General features: G+C 58.4%; 2 protein-coding genes across 4 annotated transcripts in view; one reads left to right on the plus strand and one right to left on the minus strand.

Moving 5' to 3' along the window:
- The window catches only part of PNPLA7 (patatin like phospholipase domain containing 7), a 58548-nt gene extending 40539 nt beyond the window's left edge, over window positions 1-18009 (minus strand). For both annotated transcript variants that reach the window (XM_047699707.1, XM_047699706.1), the window contains exons 1-12: window positions 17978-18009; window positions 16362-16436; window positions 16131-16218; window positions 15628-15707; window positions 13827-13918; window positions 13512-13652; window positions 12850-13009; window positions 11096-11176; window positions 5882-6010; window positions 5372-5452; window positions 4254-4380; window positions 3462-3605 (exon numbers count right to left, since the gene is read on the minus strand). In XM_047699707.1, coding sequence (XP_047555663.1) covers window positions 3462-3605; window positions 4254-4380; window positions 5372-5452; window positions 5882-6010; window positions 11096-11176; window positions 12850-13009; window positions 13512-13652; window positions 13827-13918; window positions 15628-15707; window positions 16131-16218; window positions 16362-16436; window positions 17978-18007 — 1228 coding nt within the window. In that variant the 5' untranslated portion in view covers window positions 18008-18009. The remainder of the gene's footprint in view (window positions 1-3461; window positions 3606-4253; window positions 4381-5371; window positions 5453-5881; window positions 6011-11095; window positions 11177-12849; window positions 13010-13511; window positions 13653-13826; window positions 13919-15627; window positions 15708-16130; window positions 16219-16361; window positions 16437-17977) is intronic.
- A 1602-nt stretch (window positions 18010-19611) lies between these two features.
- MRPL41 (mitochondrial ribosomal protein L41) lies at window positions 19612-20333 on the plus strand. 2 transcript variants are annotated; one of them, XM_047699725.1, is made up of 2 exons: window positions 19612-20126; window positions 20171-20333. In XM_047699725.1, exon 1 carries the CDS (start codon window positions 19708-19710, stop codon window positions 20113-20115), a length of 408 nt encoding a protein of 135 aa, XP_047555681.1. In that variant the 5' UTR covers window positions 19612-19707; the 3' UTR covers window positions 20116-20126; window positions 20171-20333. The 2 variants fall into 2 exon arrangements, with proteins under 2 accessions (XP_047555681.1, XP_047555682.1); XM_047699726.1 differs by having other exon boundaries at window positions 19612-20125; window positions 20203-20333.
- Window positions 20334-20638: the final 305 nt, after the last annotated feature.

A 20638-nucleotide genomic window follows, 5' to 3' on the forward strand; every position in this document is an offset into this window, starting at 1 on the left:
GCCTGAAATTCCCCCTCTCCCTCTGCCCCCCGCCACTTGTGCTCTCTCTTAAATAAGTAAATCTTCAAAGAAGATATTGTTAAAAATAAAACTGTACCATGGTCCCTGTGACTAACCCATGCGCACGGTAACGGTCACACAGCTCTACACGGTGCTGCTCTGATTGTCAGTTTACGCACATCGCGTGCGGTGCAGACAGCACGTAAGACGCCGGAGTCCCTCCGCTCTCTGCAGACCCAGGTCCCACACAGGGCACCACCGCAGGACCCGCGGGAAGGCGACTGTGCCTGCATGTTTGTGGAACTGTGGGATCCTGAGTCGAACTTTAGGACAGGGGCTGCTTTTACTCTCAGTTATCTGTCACTGAAGTTTTTTTATTTGAAAAATTTGCAAAACACATTTTTTAAAATGCGGCAGGTCAGCCGAATAGCCATATGGAAAAAAGTGTATCATGTCCTGTATGCACTTTAGATCAAAGAGCCAATCCTAGAGAGATAAATATGAAAGGTAAAATGTTAACTCTTACAGGCAGATTTCCTAAACAGGACAAAAGATGCATTAATTACAGAAAAAAAAATTTGATAAATTGGACTCCATTAATTTTACAAACTTCTATTCATGAGAAGACACTCTTAAGCATGTGAAAAGTGAGAGCAGAAAATATCTTCCACACACATCCCCAAACGGACTCGCACAGAGACCTAAAGAACCGTCAGCCCATTAGGAGCAGTGACGATCCAAGAGAAGAGCACACCCAATGGAGGTGACAAGTCCTAGGGCTCAGGAGTCGTCAGGAGGACAGGCAGCGGCCACCGTGGGGCCCACTGGGCCAGAGCAGCTGGGGTGAGGAAGATAGGAAGAAGCCAGCGGGCGGGTGGGGGCCTCCTGCCAGCAGCACTGACGCAGAAGGCCAAGAGTGCCTGAGTGGGACAGAGGCCTGAATCGCCCACATCCAAATGCTGACAGCTACACGTGCTGGGGCCCCTACAGGGCGACAAAGCCTTAGGAGGGCGGGGAAGCACACACCGGAGCGGCGCCCGGAAGACCGCGCGCCACGTCTCCGGAGCCGAGGGCAAGCGCTCTTGGACCAGCCCTTCCCGCGGGAGCAGGGACATGTGCTCAACGGACACATAAACGCGGTGTGTTCGCACCAGACACCACGACCCTCCGCTGAGTACAGGTGTGTTTTGCTGCACGTGACACAGATACGCACGAGACACCAGCTGCACGGAAGCAGCGAAACCCGGCCCCAGCTCGCGCTGCTGGGACTCAGGAGAGCAGGGAGCTCGGTGGGACAGGTGGCGAGCCTGCACCTCGGCCGAGGGCGGCTGGAGCTGCTGCTTTCTGCATGTGGGCATTGGCCTCACAGGCGAGCTGTTTGTGAGCCGCACGGCCTGTTGACGATCTACACCTCCTGTGCTCATGTTACACAGGCGGAAACGGTCAGCGAGAACCGAAAACAACCTGGTGCCCGGGCAGAAGGAGGCGAACATCCCAGGAGAACACAAGATGCCTGAAGAGCAGATCCAGGTCATGAACTACCCAGAGCGGGCGAGGCGCAGAGACAGAAAGCAGACCCGTGGCTGCCTGGGGCCGGGACAGAGCTGACTGGACGTCTCTGCTGGCTGACAGAATGTTCTGGGATTACATTTTGCGAATATACTAATGAATGATACACTTTAAAAAAGTGAACTCAATGGTATGTGAAATATATCTCCAAAAACCTATTACTAGGGGCGCCTGGGTGGCTCAGTGGGTTAAGCATCTGCCTTCGGCTCGGGTCATGATCTCAGGGTCCTGGGATCGAGCCCCGCATCGGGCTCTCTGCTCAGCGGGGAGCCTGCTCCCCCCCGCCCCTCTGCCTGCCTCTGCCTACTTGTAATCTCTGTCAAATAAATAAATAAAATCTTAAAAAAAAAAAAAAAAACTTTTACTGAAGAAAAATTAGGGGGGGTGCCCAGGTGGCTCAGTCGTTAAGCGTCTGCCTGGCTCAGATCATGATCCCAGGGTCCTGGGATCGAGCCCCGCCTTAGGCTCCCAGCTCAGCGGGAGTCTGCTTCTCCCTCTTCCACTCCCCCTGCCTGTGTTTCCTCTCTCACTGTATCTCTGTCAAATAAATAAAATCTTCAAAAAAACCCCCCAAAACAAATGTATATTCAAAAACTTGACACCAAAGAAAGATGGCACCAGAAAAGGCAGTAGGAAACAAAAGATTGTTTCGTGAACGGCACCGTGTAAGTTATCACCACACAAAGTAAGGAAAGGCTGAATCTCTGACTTCGAACAAGCAGGAAGGGCAAAGGAAGGAGCCGTACGTGCGGAAGGCGGACCATGCAGCTTGCAGAAGAGGACCTGGGAGGACACGCTCAGGCCCCAGTGAATGAGGCCAGAGCAAGGAGGAAGGCGCTAGAAACGGGCAGAGAATACGAGCAGACAGTTCTTTGTTTTTTTTTTAAAGTAGTCTCCACACCCACCGGGGGGCTCGAGCTCAATCCTGAGATCAAGCATCACACACTCGACCGACCCAGCCAGCCGCGCACCCCTGAACAGACAGTTCTGGAAGAGGGAACCCAAACGGGTCTCAAACACACCAGACGATGCAACCACCAACGACTCAGAGAACACACAAGACAGACTCTCCAACGAAAGAGCAGAATTAGAAGGCGAGAAGGAGCGAGCTAGTTTGTGCAGACGGCGGTGGGGGGTGAGGATGAGAATCCCTGGCAGCACCGTGGGTCGCCCCGGGAGAGCGTCCAGGCTGCCGCACACGGAGCCCATGACCAGGTCCGGTGGGCAAGGGGCCGAGAGAGGGGCAGAGAGCTTCGGAGACAGCGCAGCAGGGGCAGAGCGGGGAGGAGCCCACACGGGCAGCCCCTGGAGGGCTTGGCTTTGTTTTCTAAAGATTTTATTTACTTGTTTGACAAAAGGAGAGAGAGAGGTGGAGGGAAGGCACAAACAGGGGAAGCGGAAGAGGGAGAAGCAGGCTCCCCGCGGAGCAGAGAGCCCCATGCAGAGCCAGACCCCAGGACTCCAGGATCGTGACATGAGCCCAAGACAGACGCTTCACCGACAGAGCCCCCCAGGTGCCCTGAGAACTCGGCTTTAATGAAAGCAGGTCCTGGTGGCAGCTGAAGGGCCAGAGGGTCTAGGAGACCCATTTCAGCAGAGGATGCCACACAGCGGTGTGCTGGCGACCACAGCCCAGCACAGGGGAGAAAGGATGGCCCTGGGGGAGGCACTCCCGCAGCGGCCCAGCGCAGCCTCAGGGATGCGGAGCCCTGGGACACAGATGCCAGGCAAGGGTAAAACAGGGCCGTGTAGAGAGGAGCCCACAGGATGCTCAGGGCAGCAAGACACTCGCCACCGCACCTAATTGGGCCAGAGGGTGGGCACAGGGTCCTCTAGGCCTCAGAGCTTGCCCACCCGTAAATGCTCCAAGCTCAGGGTGTCCAATGCCTTACCGGGTGGGACAAGAGGCGTCTGGTCTCCTGCCCGGGCCTTGCCGAGCTCATCCAGGGTCTCTTCGTGGACGGAAGGCAGTGGGAAGGACCGGCTCCTCTTCAGCGGCGGCCCCGAGCCCACTGCACGGCTGCCCCCTCGATCCGCTGGGAGGCGACAGGTAGGAAGGAAGGCCTCTGTTCTCACAGTGGCACACAGAGCTCACGTCTCAAGGCCCCGAGGCCTCAGTGTCAGCACCCACCTGCCTGAGGCATGGCGGGCCGGCCTTGGATGCAGGCCCTGCTCTGCCCCTCCTAGGTCTTCCTGAACTGACTTGCCCCTCGCGGCCAGCCTCCTCCACCAGGCTGAGGACTTGCGGGTCCCCTTCCCAGTGGCGGTCCTAGCTGAGGGGACCATCTCGGCACACTTGGCATGAGTCTGGCACACATCGGTGCTCCACCAGCTCCTCAGGTGAACGATCCTGAAAACCACCTTCTGGGAAGGCTCTGAGCTGTGCACCGCAGCTTTGGTCTGTGAGTCCGTAAACACACAGGTGAGCTACGCCACACTCATTAGCGTGGCTGTGTGTTACAGTCACCCTGAAGGTGACTCGTAGCCAAGAAGCCTCAATGGACAGTTTCTTTCCCCAGATCTGGGACCTTCTCAAAAGCTCGGAGCAACAGGAGGCTTGGAATCTGCTCCTGACAGCTTTTCCGTGGGGCCAAGTCCTCCCACAGAGACAGGGGAGAGGGGAGGGGTGGCTGGGGTGGGAAGGAGACCCAGACTCAGGCTGGAGGCCAGTCTGGGGACTGTACCTGGGTCGCAGGTCTCCTGGGGCCGCAGGGGCCTCTCCAGACGATCCTCGGAGCCGCAGCACGCCTGCCTCTTGGCCTTCCCGGCAGCCACACTGGCCACAGACACCAGGGGGATGGCCTGGCTCTCCTGGGATGTGAGAGAGCAGCCGGTGCTCCAGGGTCGCACCTGGGCTAGTGCTCTCAGCGACCACACTTGGGAGAACAAGAGGGGTGGCGACCAGCACAGAGACCAGCCATGTGCTTGAAGCAACAGGAGCCCAGTGGGCTTTCTCCTGGCTACTCTATCAAATTTAAATGGTGGTCAACATTGTCAGAAACCTTAACGCTCTTCATTAAAAAGAAAGGTAATGGGATGCCTGTGTGGCTCAGTGGGTTAAGCCTCTGCCTTCGGCTCAGGTCATGATCCCAGCGTCCTGGGATCGAGTCCCACATCGGGCTCCTTGCTCGGCGGGGAGCCTGCTTCTCCCTCTGCCTCTGCCTGCCATTCTGTCTGCCTGTGCTCACTCTCTCTCCCTCACTCTCTGACAATTAAAAAAAAAAAAAAAAAGAAAGGTAATGCAGAAAACAAAAGGATCTGCCTTAAAATACCAGTGAAGGAAAACGATAAACCCTAAAACCCATCAGAAGCAGGAGAACCCCACACGCAGGGCTGACCCCAGGAATGAGCGATCCGCATCCAGGTCCCCTCGAAGCAGGGCCCACGAGGGTTTCATCTATATTGACTGCTCACAGCAGCTCTGCAGGGAGCAAGCTGGCCCCTCCGCCCCCAGTGCCAACAGGAGGGACCCCGAGGGACAGGAGGGGACTGCCTCCACTGGCAGGCAGGCAGCGTGTGTCCGGTGGACAACAGGAAAGGGGCAGGGGACCTTATGGACCGAGGTGACTGAAGGAGCCACATTCAGGCCAAACTATCGGCTCTCCCAGAATGGGCATTGGAGGGCCCCATCCCCCAAATCTCTCAGGTGGGACCAGTTTCTCAGCGCACGGCCTCGCGAGAATTGAGCTGCCGACACACCCGCCAGCCCCCGCTTCAAGGCAGAGGAGTAAACACAGCCCCACCAACCCCTCCCCAGGCCCAGGGTCCCGGCGCCACAGCGAGGCTGCGAGGCCACACTCACTGGGTTGAAGAGCTCTGTGGTCAGGCCCAGGTAGTTGTGCAGAGCCAGAAAGGTGACCCTCTGTAGCCGCACCATGATGATCTGCGAGGGACAGCCAGCTGTGCTGGGCCCAGGCCTCCTGCAGGCCCCAGCCCCAGCGCAACCTGAAGCCCCCGGGCCTGACAGTGCCCCGTGCGCACCCAGGACGGCAGCCGTCGGCGCGCAGGGACACTGCACTGACTGTGCAGGTTGTCAATAAATCTAAGATTACTTGAAAATGACAAATTTAGTAACAAAAAAACAACTCTTTGGGGGGCAAGTGGGAGCTCTGAAGACCTCTTTGAGGTCATGAGTATTAACTTTGACTTTAAAATATACGTTACAAATCCTTCAAAGAACCACCGTAGTCCTTCCTGCACCTGCGGCAGACGCGCCCTCCTGGGTGTGCGGCCCTCGGAACCCGCGCCGCAGCTGCGGTAAGCACTTGGCACCCCGGCGCCAGGGCCAGAGGGGCTCCTGCACGGGACCCACCTGCACCACCCTCACCAGGGTCTCGGGATACTTCTCAAACACGCCTTGAAAAGCCAGCACTGGGAGCCGAAGGACGGTGGAAGGCACAGCAGCGCGGGCGGACACGGTTTTGTATGGAGCGGTGTGGCCCTGCAAGGACACCAAGGTCAGGCCGCTCCCAGCATCCCCGTCCCCAAAAGGGACGAGACACCAGCACGTGGCTGCACACGGAAGCGCCTGCCACCACCCCACTGCACCTCCCCGCTCGAGGAGCTGCCGCCCAGCAGGAGCACGCGGAGCCTGCTTCTCCAGCCAGGATGCCGCCCGAGCCGTCCCTGATGCTTCCCGCAGCCACCGGCATCCATCTGTCCTGACGGTTTGCCTTTGTCAAAACGTCACATAAGTGGCATCACACAGCGCTGGCTCCCTTCCCTGAGACGGCAGCTTGAGGCCTGCCGTGCTGCTCTAAAGGGCGTCCGGCTTGTTTCCAGCTTGGGGCAATTATACAGATAGCCGTCATACATGTTCACATACGGCTTCTGGGCCGCCCGGTACACATATCTTTAACTTTCAGGAAACTACCACACTGTTTCCACAGTGGCTGCACCACGCTGCCCTACGCCCCAGCCACGGATGGGTTTCTGTGGCCCCCACACACACCATGGCTGCACTGCCAGGGCTGAATGGTGAGGAACGTGGCCAGTCTTGGCTCTGGTTCCTGGGGGAGCCTCTCACCCAGCTAGCGATGTCTGTGTTCACAGGTGAGGCCTGGCAGTCTCAGGACGGGGCTGGCCACGCCGGGAAGTCTGCCCACAGTGGGGAGCTGTGGTAGTCCTGACCTACTGACCAAGCCCTGTGCGCTGGGAACCTGGGCATGTGGTTCTCAAAACACTCTAAGGAGCTCTGCGACTCCGTTCTCTTCCCTTTCCTGCTCATTTCACATCCTTTATAGAAAGAAAAGTCTGGGGCGCCTGGGGGGCTCAGTGGGTTAAGCCGCTGCCTTCGGCTCAGGTCATGATCCTGGGGTCCTGGGGTCGAGCCCCGCATCGGGCTCTCTGCTCCGCGGGGAGCCTGCTTCCTCCTCTCTCTGCCTGCCTCTGCCTGCTTGTGGTCTCTGTCAGATGAATAAACGAGATCTTTAAAAAAAAAAAAAAAAGTGTCCCTGGGAGACCACAACTATACCACAAGAAACAGGAGCACAGAGCAGTGGCCTGCCAGGGATTAAAGCACAGAAAGTACAGGCCGGCTCTGGGTTCCCTGCCCCCTCGTGAGGCCAAAGGTGCCCGCACACCCCCTCATCGCTTACACACCACTCGGCCACCCTACAGAGAGCGGGCACTGCCTCTGTGGGCACACAGTGGGTAGAAGTTGTGTCCTGCACGTGGCCTCACCCAGTCCACCACTCACAAGCAAGTCAAGCAGCCAGGAGGTCCTGGGAGAGCCAAGGGAGGACCCCACAAACCCCATCAGATGGCAACTCTCATCTCTGTCCAAGAATCAGAGAGAAAAGCAGGTGCGTATGTTTGGGGAAAAGGTGGGAAAAGGGAATGACCGTGTAGCCACTGTTGTTAAAACTGGCTCGTGGGCTACTTATTTCCAAATTGACTTATTTAGAAAAACAACACTTCTAACCTCACCTCAGATGGAAAAACTGTGTGAACCACAGAGAGAGCCTGACCTGCTGAGAGTGTGCCCAAGGCGCAGGCGCAGACGCCCAGGAACGCCTCCTGCTTTTCCAAAAGTGCTCAGCAGCAGCGGCAGACGAGAAACACCCGTAACCAAGCTGAGCAGCGGGACGGTGGTGTGGACGGCCGGACCGGGACACGGCCTGCCCGCGGGGGCCTGGCCCCATCAACCCGCAGAGGCCCGGCAGCCAAGGAGCCCCGCGCAGCATAAAGCCACGCAGGGTCAGGGCGGGAGCCTCTGTGCCACGCGCTGCAGAGGGCGCAGCTGTCCTCTGACGAAAGCAGAGGGACAGTGGAGGGTGGGTTTACAGCCAGGCAGCCTGGTGACGGCTACATGCCTGTGTGACAGCTCACGCGGCTGCTTACTACCTCGTCCATTTCTGTATCTGTGGAATGTTCCATAACGACTGTAAAAGTTAACGTAGCAAGGGAAGGGGAGCCGGGGTAAGGTGGTCAAAGTTCCCGAGTTCCAGCTCGAGCATCAGGACGGTGAGTACCAGGGATACAACGAGCGCCCCGGTTCCCGTGGCTGCCGCAGGACATGTAGGAACGCTGGGAAGGGGGGGGCTCCGGAGCCCATCACAGCTCGTTTAAATGTGTCTCCGTGAGCTGATGGGTGTGAGCCGGACCTGTCGTGGGGATCACCTCGCAGCAGAGGTAAACCGAGACGCCCTGCCGTGCACCACACGCACGCAGGCACACGTGCCGACCATTTCTCAGTAAAATGGAAAAAAACTAAAAGAATCAAAATCGCCTAGGTATCAAAAGAGTATTTGTTACTTCAGTCGAAAAAATAATAATAAAGACCACCTCCCATTAAAGAGGGTAGTTTGAAGGGGAGTGTGCATCTCTACGGCAGGCCCACTGGTCTCTGCTCTGTTAGAAAGACACCTCCAAGGGGGCGCCTGGTGGCTCGGAGGGTTAAGTCTCTGCCTTCGGCTCGGGTCATGGTCCCAAGGTCCTGGGATCGAGTCCCTCTCTGCTCAGCGGGGAGCCTGCTTCCCCTTTTCTCTCTGCCTGCCTCTCTGCCTGCTTGTGAGCTCTGTCAAATAAATAAATAAAATCTTAAAAAAAAAAAAAAAGAAAGAAAGACACCTCCTAGAGTCAAGACAAAAGCTAAGAGCAGAAGAGACATTTCAGCCGCATTCCGGAAGCCGGGGAAAGTGCGTGGGGCGCGGCGGCTGACACACAACTGGCAGATGAAAGCTGAACCGTTCCCTTTGGGGGTGGAGAGCCAAGATGGTGAAACCCACCCTCATGGGAAGGCCCCAGCCCCCTCCCCACCCTGCAGCGGGCCGCCGGGGTCCTGCAGAAGGTGAAGCAGACAGGTCCGAGCACCTAGACCTTCAGCAGAGCCAAGGGCAGCACCATCTCACACCTGGGCGGGAGGACAGTGTCTGCCTGCTCGGGGCAACCCCACACTCCTTCCCCAACTCCAAACCACTTCCTCGATGGCAGGACATTGGCAGATTCCTGTCTGAGACTTGGCTTTAGAGGAGAAAACCTGCCGATGGTGACCTGTGGGCCCCCTGCCAGCCTTCCTGCAGTGAACCCCGGAGGACAAACCCTGAGTACACGGGCTCAGAGCCAGCTAAGAAAAGTATCTTTTATCATTAGTCCATAGATCCAGCACTCGAATGAAGGTATAGGACATTTCCAGCAACCCAGGTTACCTTATGCCCCCACTGAGCCTGATCAACCTAGTCCTGACAGGTCACACTGATGGTCCAGGACGGCAAACTTCAGCCAAGGGCCAAATCTCCCCACTGCCCCAGACGCCCTAGAAGACTGGAACCGGCTTTTCTGGGCAGGGGCAGCAGGATGGACAAATGACTCATAAAACACCGAAACTGTTTTTAGAATCTGTCTGTTGGGGCACCTGGGGGGCTCAGTGGGTTGAGCCTCTGCCTTCGGCGCAGGTCATGGTCTCAGGATGGGATCAAGCCCCGCATCGGGCTCTCTGCTCAGCGGGGAGCCTGCCTCCCCCTCTCTCTGCCTACTTGTGATCTCTGTCTGTCAAATAAATAAATAAAATCTTTAAAAAAAGAAAAGAATCTGTTACTTGGATAGAATTAATTTAAGGGACAAACACAAATACTGGATTAGGCAGAAATGATGTCCCTCCAGATGACCAATTAATCACAACACAGGATCATTTTCCCTCGAACATCTGCCCTGTTTCCTCACCCTGCCCCACTGAAGGGAGGCGGGCTCCCACCGCAGGAGGAGGGCAGGGACGTAGCAGGTCAGGGCGGCCTGGTCACAGCGCGTGTCTCCTGTCCACGTCTGAAATCACAGTGAGACAAGAGCACCAAGAAGAGCTTCCACCAAAGCTACATTTTGCTTAACCCTCACCAGGGCAGAGGGAGGCCACAGAGCTGCATGACACCCGACTGGTCTCCATGGTTTAACAGGCCTGTTAAACCACTCTGGAGACCCCTCTGTGCAATGTCTGGGGGAAACCGAGGTACACGTTGCCTTGGTGAACAGCTAAAAGTGAAAGCAGGAAGTAGAGCCTGGAAGGTAAGGAGAAAATCAAATACACCTTCTGAGCTACGCAGGCGTGTGCATTATCAGAACTCCGGCGGTGCACGCTTAAGATCTGTTTCACTGTATAGAGATTTGACTCTGGAGGAGAAAATCAGAGTGAATTCTAGTCAGTGAGAAAGGAACAGGTTGCTGAGCTGAGACTTTCTGCAGCTAATGATGCACACATAACTGATTTTACTATTCTGTCTACTTCTGCATATGTCTGAGATGTCCGACGACGGGGCGCCTGGGTGGCTCAGTGGGTCGAGCGACTGCCTTCGGCTCGGGTCACGATCCCGGGGTCTTGGGATTGAGCCTGGCTTTGGGCTCCCTGCTCAGCAGAGAGTCGGCTTCTCCTTCTGTCCCTCTCCCTGCTTACACTCTCTCTCAAATAAATAAAAATCTTAAAATAAAAAAATGCTCCAGGCCAGTAAGTTTAAACATCACAAGATAACATGAGGTGTTATTCTGTAATTGCACTGACGAAGATCAAACACGAGATGACTGCCTGGCTGGTGGGTGAGGACATGGCGTCCTACCACAGGACTGTGGCTCAGGCATGGGGCAGCGTGCACACCCTCACACCCAGGTCATCTCCACAGCCAGATACGTGAAACCGTGTGCATACAAAACCATTCACCACACGCTCAGCAGAAGACTGGGGACAACAGAGATACCCACTGGCACAGAAGCCCACAGGAGGGCCCCTCCCAGGAAGGGGCCTTGGGGACTAAGAGATGAGAGGAATGTTTTCACTACACAGCGGTTGTCCCTTCTGAATCGCAGACCATGTGCATACAGCACTCAGTCCAAAAAGCCATCACTGAAAAGAGTCAAAATGCATAAGCAAATGCCAGCTCTGCTTGAACACAGAGTTAAAGTTGCTCCCACACACACCCTTGGCCTATGGGGAGTCCCGTGCACCCCAGCCCATACCCCAGCCCCTCGCCACTGGGGAGAACTGGCCTTGGCGCGGGGGACCTGCTGTCCCGGTGACTTTGGGTGGACCCAGGGGACTCACGGTGATGACGTCCAGGATGCTGAGGAGACTGTGGACGCTGTCTCCGGCCAGAACCTCTTTGACCGCCACCTCAGCGCCGTCCTGCGGTTGGGAAGCAGAGCAAAGTCATCTGCTGACCAGAGGCCCTGCCCAGCCCGGGCCAGCTGGGCCACCTGACCTCCACTGCCACCTGTCCTGAGAGTTGGGCCATGCCCTAGTGGACCTCCGGCAATTCCAGATGTGATAATGTCCAAAGCAGAGGACAGAAAACACGAGGCTGAGTAAGAGCAGTCAGGACGTCCAGGCGGAGCTGGGCCCTTCAACCCATGGCCTGTCCTCACTAGGAGGACTTAGACTGAATTTCACAAAACCTAAGAGGTCTGCTGATCTAAACAGAAGGCTGTGAGGCCCAAATTCAGTTCCTACAGCTATAAATCATAGTGATTTTTCAAATAATTTTTTAATTTTTTTATAAACATATAATGTATTATTAGCCCCAGGGGTACAGGTCTGTGAATCGCCAGGTTTACACACTTCACAGCACTGACCATAGCACATGCCCTCCCCAATGTCCATAACCCCACTACCCTCTCCCTACCTGCCCCCCACCGCCCGGAAACCCTCAGTTTGTTTTGTGAGATTAAGAGTCTCTTATGGTTTGCAATCATTGTGTTTTGATATACTTTTCCACTGGATTAAAACAGAAACGAGTACTATGGTGGTTATTTAGTATAAGAACTTCATCTCAGCTTGACCCGGGAAAACCCTTTTTTTTTTTTTTTTTAAAGATTTTGTTTATTTATTTATTTGACAGACAGAGATCACAAGTAGGCAGAGAGGCAGAGAGAGAGAGGAGGAAGCAGGCTCCCTGCTGAGCAGAGAGCCCGATACGGGGCTCAATCCCAGGACCCTGGGATCATGACCTGAGCCGAAGGCAGAGGCTTTAACCCACTGAGCCACCCAGGCGCCCCGGGAAAACCCTTTTTGAACTTGTTCAAACTTGGCCCAGGTCAGCCTCCAAGAACCCTTCTTTCTGGCCCAAAGGCTCCATTCCAGGAAAGGCCTATCAGCTGGGTTGATGACAGCCCTGGATGCTGAGGGCTGAATGAGGACCATTTCCTTTCTCATCACCCACCAAGTCCAGCGTAGACGAAGCCACACACAGACAGCACCGTGTCTAGAAAGGCCTTGTGGGAGCCCTGCTGGGTCAGGGCCCACCCCCAGGGCTCAGGCTGGTAGGGACTTCCTTAAAGTCAGGGGACCACCTTGTGCAGTCTGGGGCCCCCAAGAGTCTGCTCCAACAACAGGGGGTGGCCACTGGGGCACTCTAAGGAGACAGGCGCGGCACCTCCAAGGGCCTGGAACAGCTAGAGCGCAGGGCAACCCCCAAATGCCACTGAACCCAGTAAGTGACAGGCACGCCCCATGCGCAAGTGAAGCCAGCACACTGATGTCAAGGGCATACTGACCCTGTGCCAGCACCTGTGACAGCAAAGTGTGCCTTTCCCCAAAGAACAGAAACTTAAAATTTTATACTAACTTTTCAGTGGGAACCATTTAAGAATCTTTTACATGGCAGACGTGTTAGTAAAAACACAGTGGGGGCGCCTGGGTGGCTCAGATGGTAGTGTGCGCAGCTCTTGATTTGAGGGTCATGAGCTCAAGCCCCACGTGGGGTACAGAGCTGACTTAACAAACACAACACAGCAGACCCACACTGTCCACCTTGCCCTGCTCCCCCTCGGCCCCCCCACAACGCCGCCAGGCACTCTTACCGCGTCCTGGATGCAGACTTCCAGGCACCCATCCTGCACCACATAGATGCTGGTATCCGGCTCCCCTGGCTGGAAGACATGTTCTCCTTCGAGCAGCTGCACAAAGACCATATGTTTGCAAAGTTCCAGGAACAGTGGCTTCTCAAAGTGGCCCAGGACCCTGTGAAACCAGAGCACGTGTGGGAGACCTTCCAGGAAGGACCGGTGGAAGCTGATGGAGATATAGCCCTTGCCACCGTCAGCACTGGTCAGATCCGCAGAGAGGGGGTTCACCCCGCCAGTCAGCACTAGCCACCTGATCCACGTCAGGACCAAAGCGGAAACTTCGGGAATTCCCATAAACTGCTTTTCCATCAGCTTAAAGAACGCCTGAGCCATGACTGTGACTCTGAGCCAGAGGCGCGCACAAAAGCCCGGGATGGCAAAGCAGCACTAGAAAGAGGAACAGGGTTTCCAGGCAGAGACGGGAGGGAGCCCGACACTGAAGGCTCATAGCTTCGAAGCAGCCTCGCGCTCCCCACACCTGCTCTGAGTTTCCTCCTGAACAGGGAGATGCTGGCAACCCTCCAAAACCACAGGAGAGCAGCATGAGGGGCTGCAGGGGTGGCCCCAGGAAAGGCAGCGTGGCCCGGGCCCTCCTGCAGCGGGCCTCCTTGTCTTACCGCACGTTCTTCAGCATGTACAAAACTTCTGACGGCAGGTGCGAGTTCTTCACATCAAACTCCGTGAGGTCAGCCTCCAGCAGGGAGGGCGGAGGCTCCTTCGGCTGCAGGGTTGGGTACTCCTTCTTAAAACGCAGAATCCTACAAAGCAGAGATCCACGCACCTGGAGCCCCAGGGCATTCCAAGCAGATGGCATGAGCATGGTGGACACAGAGGCAGGGCAGCCAGGGGCAGCAGCGATGGCCAGCAGGCTCACCAGTGCCCTCCAGGGAGGGCAGTGTGGGCATGTGTGCTCCGAAGGACACTCCTAGTACCTCTTGGCCAAAGACAGCACCTTCGGCCTCCTCCGCACCCGCTGCCGGGGGGTCGCCGTGCTACCCACCAGCGCGTGGGGCAGCGTGGTCACCTGCAGGGCAAAAGGAGAGGCCGAGTCCTGAGCCGGAACCTAATGGACCTGGCCTCAGCCTCAGCCCCCAGCACCTGCCCTGTGGGCCGCCTACAGGCCAGGCATCAGCTCCCAGGCTCCGGCCCTGCCTGCCCACCTGCCCAGCACATGGGGACCATCCCTGGTACTGGGGACAGTGACGCCCTTGAGAGAGCACCAGGTCCTCAGGCCTGCGTTCCCTCTGCGGGCAAGCCTGGGGCTCAGCCTGTCCTCTGTTACACTGACACAGCAGCCCCTTTCCACAGCCTTTTGAAAGCTGGCCCCAGGGCGGCTGGGTGGTGCAGCTGGTTAAGAATGTAACTCTTGGTTTTGGCTCTGGTCATGACCTCAGGGTTGTGAGATCGAGCCCCGTGTCCGGTTCTGGGCTCATCATGGAGTGTGCTTGGCATCCTCCTTCCCTCTCCCTGCCCCTCCTGCTCATGCACGCACACCACCTCTCTCTAATAAATACATAAATAAAGTTAGCCCCGTCCTGTCCAATGCCTCCCCCAGCCCCCATTCCCCCGGAATCGAGTCCCTGCATGACCATCCTGGGTCTAGAAAGTCTTTGCCCCTTCACCACCCCCCCAGGCTAGCTCATCTGCTCCTCGGTAAGAGTGGCAGTAAGAGTGCAGAGCGCTGGTTCCTGGACGTCAGCCACCCCCCGTGGGCAGCCACTGCCCCTCTGCTCCCCGAGCGGCACCTGCCTCATGGTGTGAGCTATGGGTGTGAGGTCACAACTCCTCCTTCCCTCCGGGTGACCTGGCACCACTGGACTACTCTCCTGTCCTCCTCAGCCCAGTTCTGGCCACTGCAGTCCTCGGTGGAACCACTGGTTAACTGCCTCCCAACTCGAGCCGGTGCAGTTTCCTTCAAGACCTGCCTGAGGTCAGCGCACGTGGCCCTCACTAAGCTGAGGCGACTATGCTTAGGCTCGAAGCCCGCGCCACGGCCTGTCGCCAGTGCCGGTGCACCTATGTCACCGCCTGAAGCCGAGAAGAACGTGAAGTCCACACAAGGACTCACAGGCCTTCCCTGTGGCATTTATTTTTTTTTAAAGATTGTATTTATTCATTTGACAGAGAGACACAGCAAGGGAGGGAACACAGCAGGGGCGTGGGGGAGGGAGAAGCAGCCTTCCCGCTGAGCGGGGAGCCCGATGCGGGGCTCCATCCCAGGACCCTGAGACCATGACCTGAGCCGAAGGCAGAGGCTCAACCCACTGAGCCTCGCTGGTGCCCCTGCTGTGGGATTTCGAGTTCGCTACAGAGAACGCATAGTAATGGCGAACCCAGGCAAGCGGCAAGGAGAGGCCGCTCTAAAATGCCAGCAGCTACTCGTATTTCAAGCAGGGCAAGCCCTGGGCAGTGTTGAGTCCCTCCTGCCCTCAGGTGGTGGGAGGGGGCAGGGGCTGACCGGGACGGACTGGCCCAGGCCATCTATTCTCCACGTGGGGACTGATGCTGACAAGGGAGGCCTTCCCATGTCCACATCTCGGCAGGACCCCCGATTTCAGCATGGAAGCCAGGACATGCTGTGCCCCAGGACACACAGGCCGATGAGGCCTCCGTCTCTCCACACTGGCTAACGCTCTCTGAGGGTACAGAGGCCGCGGCGTTGGAGGGTGAGGGCAGCCTCAGGCTGCTCGGGGCCCCACTGTGCCGGGGCCCGTGGGAAGTGGCACAGGTTACCTTCCTCATGATCTTCCGGCCGTAAAACATCACTTTGTCTCTCTTCCGGAACCTGTACTGAGGAGTGGGCTGTACCTGTCCTGCAAGGGGAGAGAGGGGGTTGCTGAGCCACAGAAAGGCAGGAGGGTTCTGCCAGGCAACCCGTAGGGTGCGCGTACCGAGCCTGTCCTGCCCCTGCTACGGCACACAGCGTGGGAAAACGCACGTGGCCTCTTGGGCCCGGGCGGGCACAGGCCGGCTCACAGGGAGCAGGACTCACGTCATTTCTTACCAAAGTCTTGCTCAGAAACGTGAGCCAAAAAAGCTTGGGACATATGCAAATCCCATGGGTCCAGTGTGCACAGCCTCAGCTGGGACAGGCCAGCAGCTCCCAACAAAAGCTACCACAGGTCTGAGAGCTGCTCCCAGGAGCTCCGAACATGGGCAAGACACCCAAACCTCCGCCACCCTCCCAAGCCTTTGTCCCTTACCCCTAGAGCTGGAATCTGAAGCGAGATACTCACGGACTTGGCTAACCCTTCTGTACACAAAAAAGACAGTGATGCCAATGAGGGCCAGGGCCAGCAGGGCTCCAATCACAATCCCCATCAGCTGGGCAAGGTCAAAGACAGAGCACCAATCAGCAAGACGGCCAAAGAGCCCCTCCCCACCCTGGCCACAAAGGAGTGGCCTGGAGCGCAAGGGGCCACGAACCCCAGGGCCCCCCGCCACCAGGAAGCACTGGAGGTGGTTACCATGGTGGACTGTGAGTGCTGCTCCGTCAACTGCAGGCCCCAGGATTGTAGGGCGGAACCCAAACAGAAGTCAGCCTAGGGCAGAGCACTATGGTCAGGAAGGGCCAACACAGGCATGGCCCCGGCTGCACAGGGCAGCAAGAACAGAGCTGCTGGCTAGGGAGGGAGCCGGCAGCCCGGGAAGAAGTGATCTGGGCTGCTGAGGTCCTCTGAGCATGGCTGCTCAGGAGACAGAGGAACCTCTCTCCCACGGTGACCCACGGGACACGGGGACAGTCAGGCAGCCGGGCAGGGCCAGGAGCTGTGCTGTGTTGACCACAAATCACAGGCATCTTTACCACTTGTGAATCCTAAATCTTCAGCTTTCAAGTCTCTCAGACCCAAGTCTAGAGGAGCAAGGCCGGCTGGCCGCAGGGGCCATGAAGGCCATCACTCCGTGCCCTGCGATGACCAACAGGACTGTGCACTGCTGGCAGTGGGGCACATGGAAGCCGACCACAGCAGTGGTCAGAAACCCGGAGGTGTCCTCTGGATTTTGGGAACCCTGAACACCAGCTCACAGCAGGGAAAGGTTACGTGCCTGCCCCACCCCCCGACTCCCAGGAAAGGAGTCAGTGCGGCTGCAGAAGCCCAGACCCAAGGGAGGGAGGAAGAAGAGAAAAAGGCAAGCGCAGGATGGTGAACGGGCAGATGCCCGGGGCCGCCTACGTGGGTATGGCGGATTCCCCAAAAACATGAAAACGAACGAGAAAAAGCAGCCAAACAAGCAGCCACTCCACATTCCTCCTGATGTCCACATACCTCCCCCGCCCCCAGGCAGCCAGGAACAGGATGGGGCAGGGGCACCTGCTAATCCTTTCAAGCCCCAAGTGCCAAGGACTAAAGTAGCTTGTCCCATCCTCAGAGAGAGCAGCAGATGCAGCATGGAGGCCAGAAAGCCCAGTGAAATGGAAGGGCATTTGGAAAAAAGGCTCAAGAGCAGAAAGTTGCCGCAAACCAGGATAAGCAAGTGGCCCAGAAAACCAGGTCTTTGAATTTGGTTCAGCAGACACGTGGAAGCAGTGAGAGCTTCTCCCTTCAGAGCCAAGACACAGAGCCTCTCCTGGCCCAGAGTGTGTGCCCAGCTGTCGCCAGGACGGGACCCACAACCCACTCTTCACTTAGGTGCGTCCCTTGGAGCTCAGCCACCCCGTCAAGGACAACCAAGGATAACCAAGGAAAGGGTCACAGAGGCGGTCCATAACCTAGTCATGCAATCTCCTGTATGGAGCATCTCAGGCGCTCCAGAGCTGTTTTAATGCATCCACTTTTCTGCTTTAGGAATAAAGACTTTGTGATACGGCTACAGATGTTCCATGGAGAAAAGACTCAAGTCAAAGCAAGCAAAAGTCCTAAGGGGACGCAGGAACTGACCGTTGTGACCTCAGGGGAAGAAGTGGCAGGGTCTCGACTCTGACAAGAGGACAAAGGGGCCCAAGCTGCCGCTCCCATTCAGCTGACTTGGAGGAGCTGCCCACAGTGCAAATGCAGAAAGGACCCTTTCTCCGGGTCCAGAAACACCCCTCACTGGGAGTCCCGAGGCTCTGACTCACCCCTGGAACCCTCCAGTTCCCTACCTCTGGGCTGGCATCCTCCTCTTGCTTCATGGCTAAAAATGAAAAAAAAAAAGTCAAGGTAAAAAGAAGAAAGACTGGTTCAAAGGAGGGCAACTGTCCTGCCAACTCATGCTCACGGGGCAGAGCAACGCTTTCAGCCTTTTCTGCTGGGCTCCTTTGCTCTGTGAAGTCTGTTTGTACTGAAAGGAAACCCCTGATGGAAAGCTGTGCTCTCCACCAGAGCCACTCCCACCTCTGTGAGCAGCTCTCCCTGTCCGCCCAGGAACCCACAACTGCAGCCAAGTCTCCAGCTCCTCTCCCAGCAGGTCAAGGGCAAGCATGGGTGGCTCAGCCAAGGCCTAGTGCAGCCAGGAGCTCCCGGGACCACAGGGATGGGGCTGTAGCTGGGGGCAGGACAGGGGTGCACAGGGTGCCACAGGGCAACCGCGAGACAACCTAGTGGCCTGCCTCAGGGGGGTTTCTAGTCAGTGGGCTTGAGTCCTCACGGTGGATGTGTCACCTTGAGAAGAGGATGAGCTTGGAGAGCTGGTTCACCTTGCCCCTATCCAGTGGGGAGGAGCCAGGTCTGGGGCTGTCCCCCGTGTTTCCCAGGCCCCTCAGAAAAGCAGCAACAGAGGGCGTGTCTCTCCCAAAATCCCAACCAGAGAAGTCAGGTGCAGAGGGCGGATGCGGGGTCATAGTGCATTTGCTCCTGGGCCAAACGTCCTCTGCCACCCACATGGAAAACCCTTCCTTCTCCGCCGAGTCTCCCGAAGGGCCAGCAGCGCCCGCCCCCAGCCCGGAGGCCTGCTAGTGCCCTGACCAGGCAGTCTCCCCACGCGCCGCTCGCTCCGTGTCCGCGTGGGGCAGCGCTCAGGGCCCACACCCGCGAGGGCACAGACAGCACACAGCCCGACAGAAGCGGGGGCGGGGGGCTGCAAGGTCGGGAAGGCAACGGGGTGAGTGGCCATCCAGGTTGGGGGTGTTATTTTAGGGGGCCATCGGGGTTAGGGGGCGTCGGTGTCGGTGGACATCAGAGCTGGGGAACCTTGGGTAGACAAGCGCCGGGGCTGGCCGACGTCGGGGCTGGAGAGCCGCGGTTGACCGGCGGTGAGGGATTTGGGTTTGCGACCAGCGAGGCCGGGGGCTCGAGGTTTACTGGTGTCGGGGCTGGAGGCTGGGGGTTGACAGGCGTCGGGGTCGGGCCTCACGGCTGGGGGACCTCGGAGTTGGGGGCTCGGAGTCGACGGGCGTCGGGGCTGGGGGTGGTGGTTAACGTCCGGGGCGTCCGGAGGACTCGGGCTCCGCCTCCCACCGCGCAGGGCCGGGCGGGCCTGTGGGGCAGTGTGCGCCCGGGCACGGGCTGGGGGCGCTGACGAATACCCTTCCTCGCAGAGCCAGACCCAGGTCCCCGCTACCTCCGGGCGCTCTGCGGCGACTCACCCGGACCGCGCGCTCCCGACGCCCGCGCTCCCGTCACTACCCCCACCGCCCTGCAGTCAAGGTCGGACCTCCTCGCTCATTGGCCGGGGCCCAGAGGTCCCGCCCACTCGCAGGGCCGAGGCTGTACATTGGACGCAGCGCCACCAATCGGAGCTACTCTTGCTGCGGCGCGCGGGTCGGAAGCCGTGCCGGCCGCCGGAAGCCGCGCGAACCGCCGGAAGTCGTCTGGACCGCCGGAAGCGGGGCCAGTGCGGCAGGTCACGGTGCGTGTGGGGCGACTGGGACGCCCGCGGCGTGCAGGCTTCGGCATGGGCCTTCTGAGCGGGGCTGCTCGCGCGCTCGTGCGCGGCGCGGACCGCATGAGCCGGTGGACCAGCAAGCGGGGTCCGCGCACCTTCTACAAGGGCCGCGGCGCCAAGGGCACCGGCGTCCACGGCCGCAACGGGAAGTTCGTGCAGGTCAAGGAGATGGTCCCGGAGCTGGTGGTGCCCGAGTTGGCGGGCTTCAGGCTGCGGCCGTACGTGAGCTACCGCGCACCCGCGGGCCCGGACGCGCCCCTGACGGCCGAGCAGCTGTTCCGGGAGGCCGCGGCCCCGGCCGTCGAGAAGGACTTCAGGAACGGCACCGTGGACCCGGCGCGGCTGGAGAAGTACGGCTTCGAGCCGACGCAGGACGGCAAGCTCTTCCAGCTGTACCCCAGGAACTTCCCGCGCTAGCAGCCGCGGCCGCCACGCGGGGCCCGCTCGGCGGCAGAGGACGGCGCCTGGGCAGGCCACGGAGCCGCCCTTCGGGAAGCCACGAGCGTCCTCCCCGTGGGCTCGCGGCAGAGGCTGGGGTCCGGCGCGGCCGCCGGCTTCGCCTGTTGGAGCCGTCGCCCCGGGCGTGTGTGCTCCGGGGAATGCCGATTCCTAGATAAACGCCGCTAAACCCTAAACACGGCCCGGAGTCTTCTGTCGGAGGGAACGCGCCGCCGGCTGGGAACCGGTCACTCAGCGCGGCGCTTTCGTACAGGTTTCGTCGGGAAATAAGGCAAAAGGCAGACGGGGTATCTGGGCTGTCTGGGGCCCGGTCGGTCCAGTATCTGCCTTGAGCTCAGGCATAGTCTTGGGGTGTGCGGATGGAACCCTGGCGCGGGGCCCCGCTCGGCGGACGGGGTGGGCGCACGACCGCCTCTCCGTTCTCGCACGCCCGCTGCGCGTGTTCCGACTCTGCACACGCAGCCCCACGCCGGCCGCACTG

This window comes from Lutra lutra, chromosome 13 (assembly GCF_902655055.1).
Source record: "Lutra lutra chromosome 13, mLutLut1.2, whole genome shotgun sequence".
NCBI classification, from domain to species: domain Eukaryota; kingdom Metazoa; phylum Chordata; class Mammalia; order Carnivora; family Mustelidae; genus Lutra; species Lutra lutra.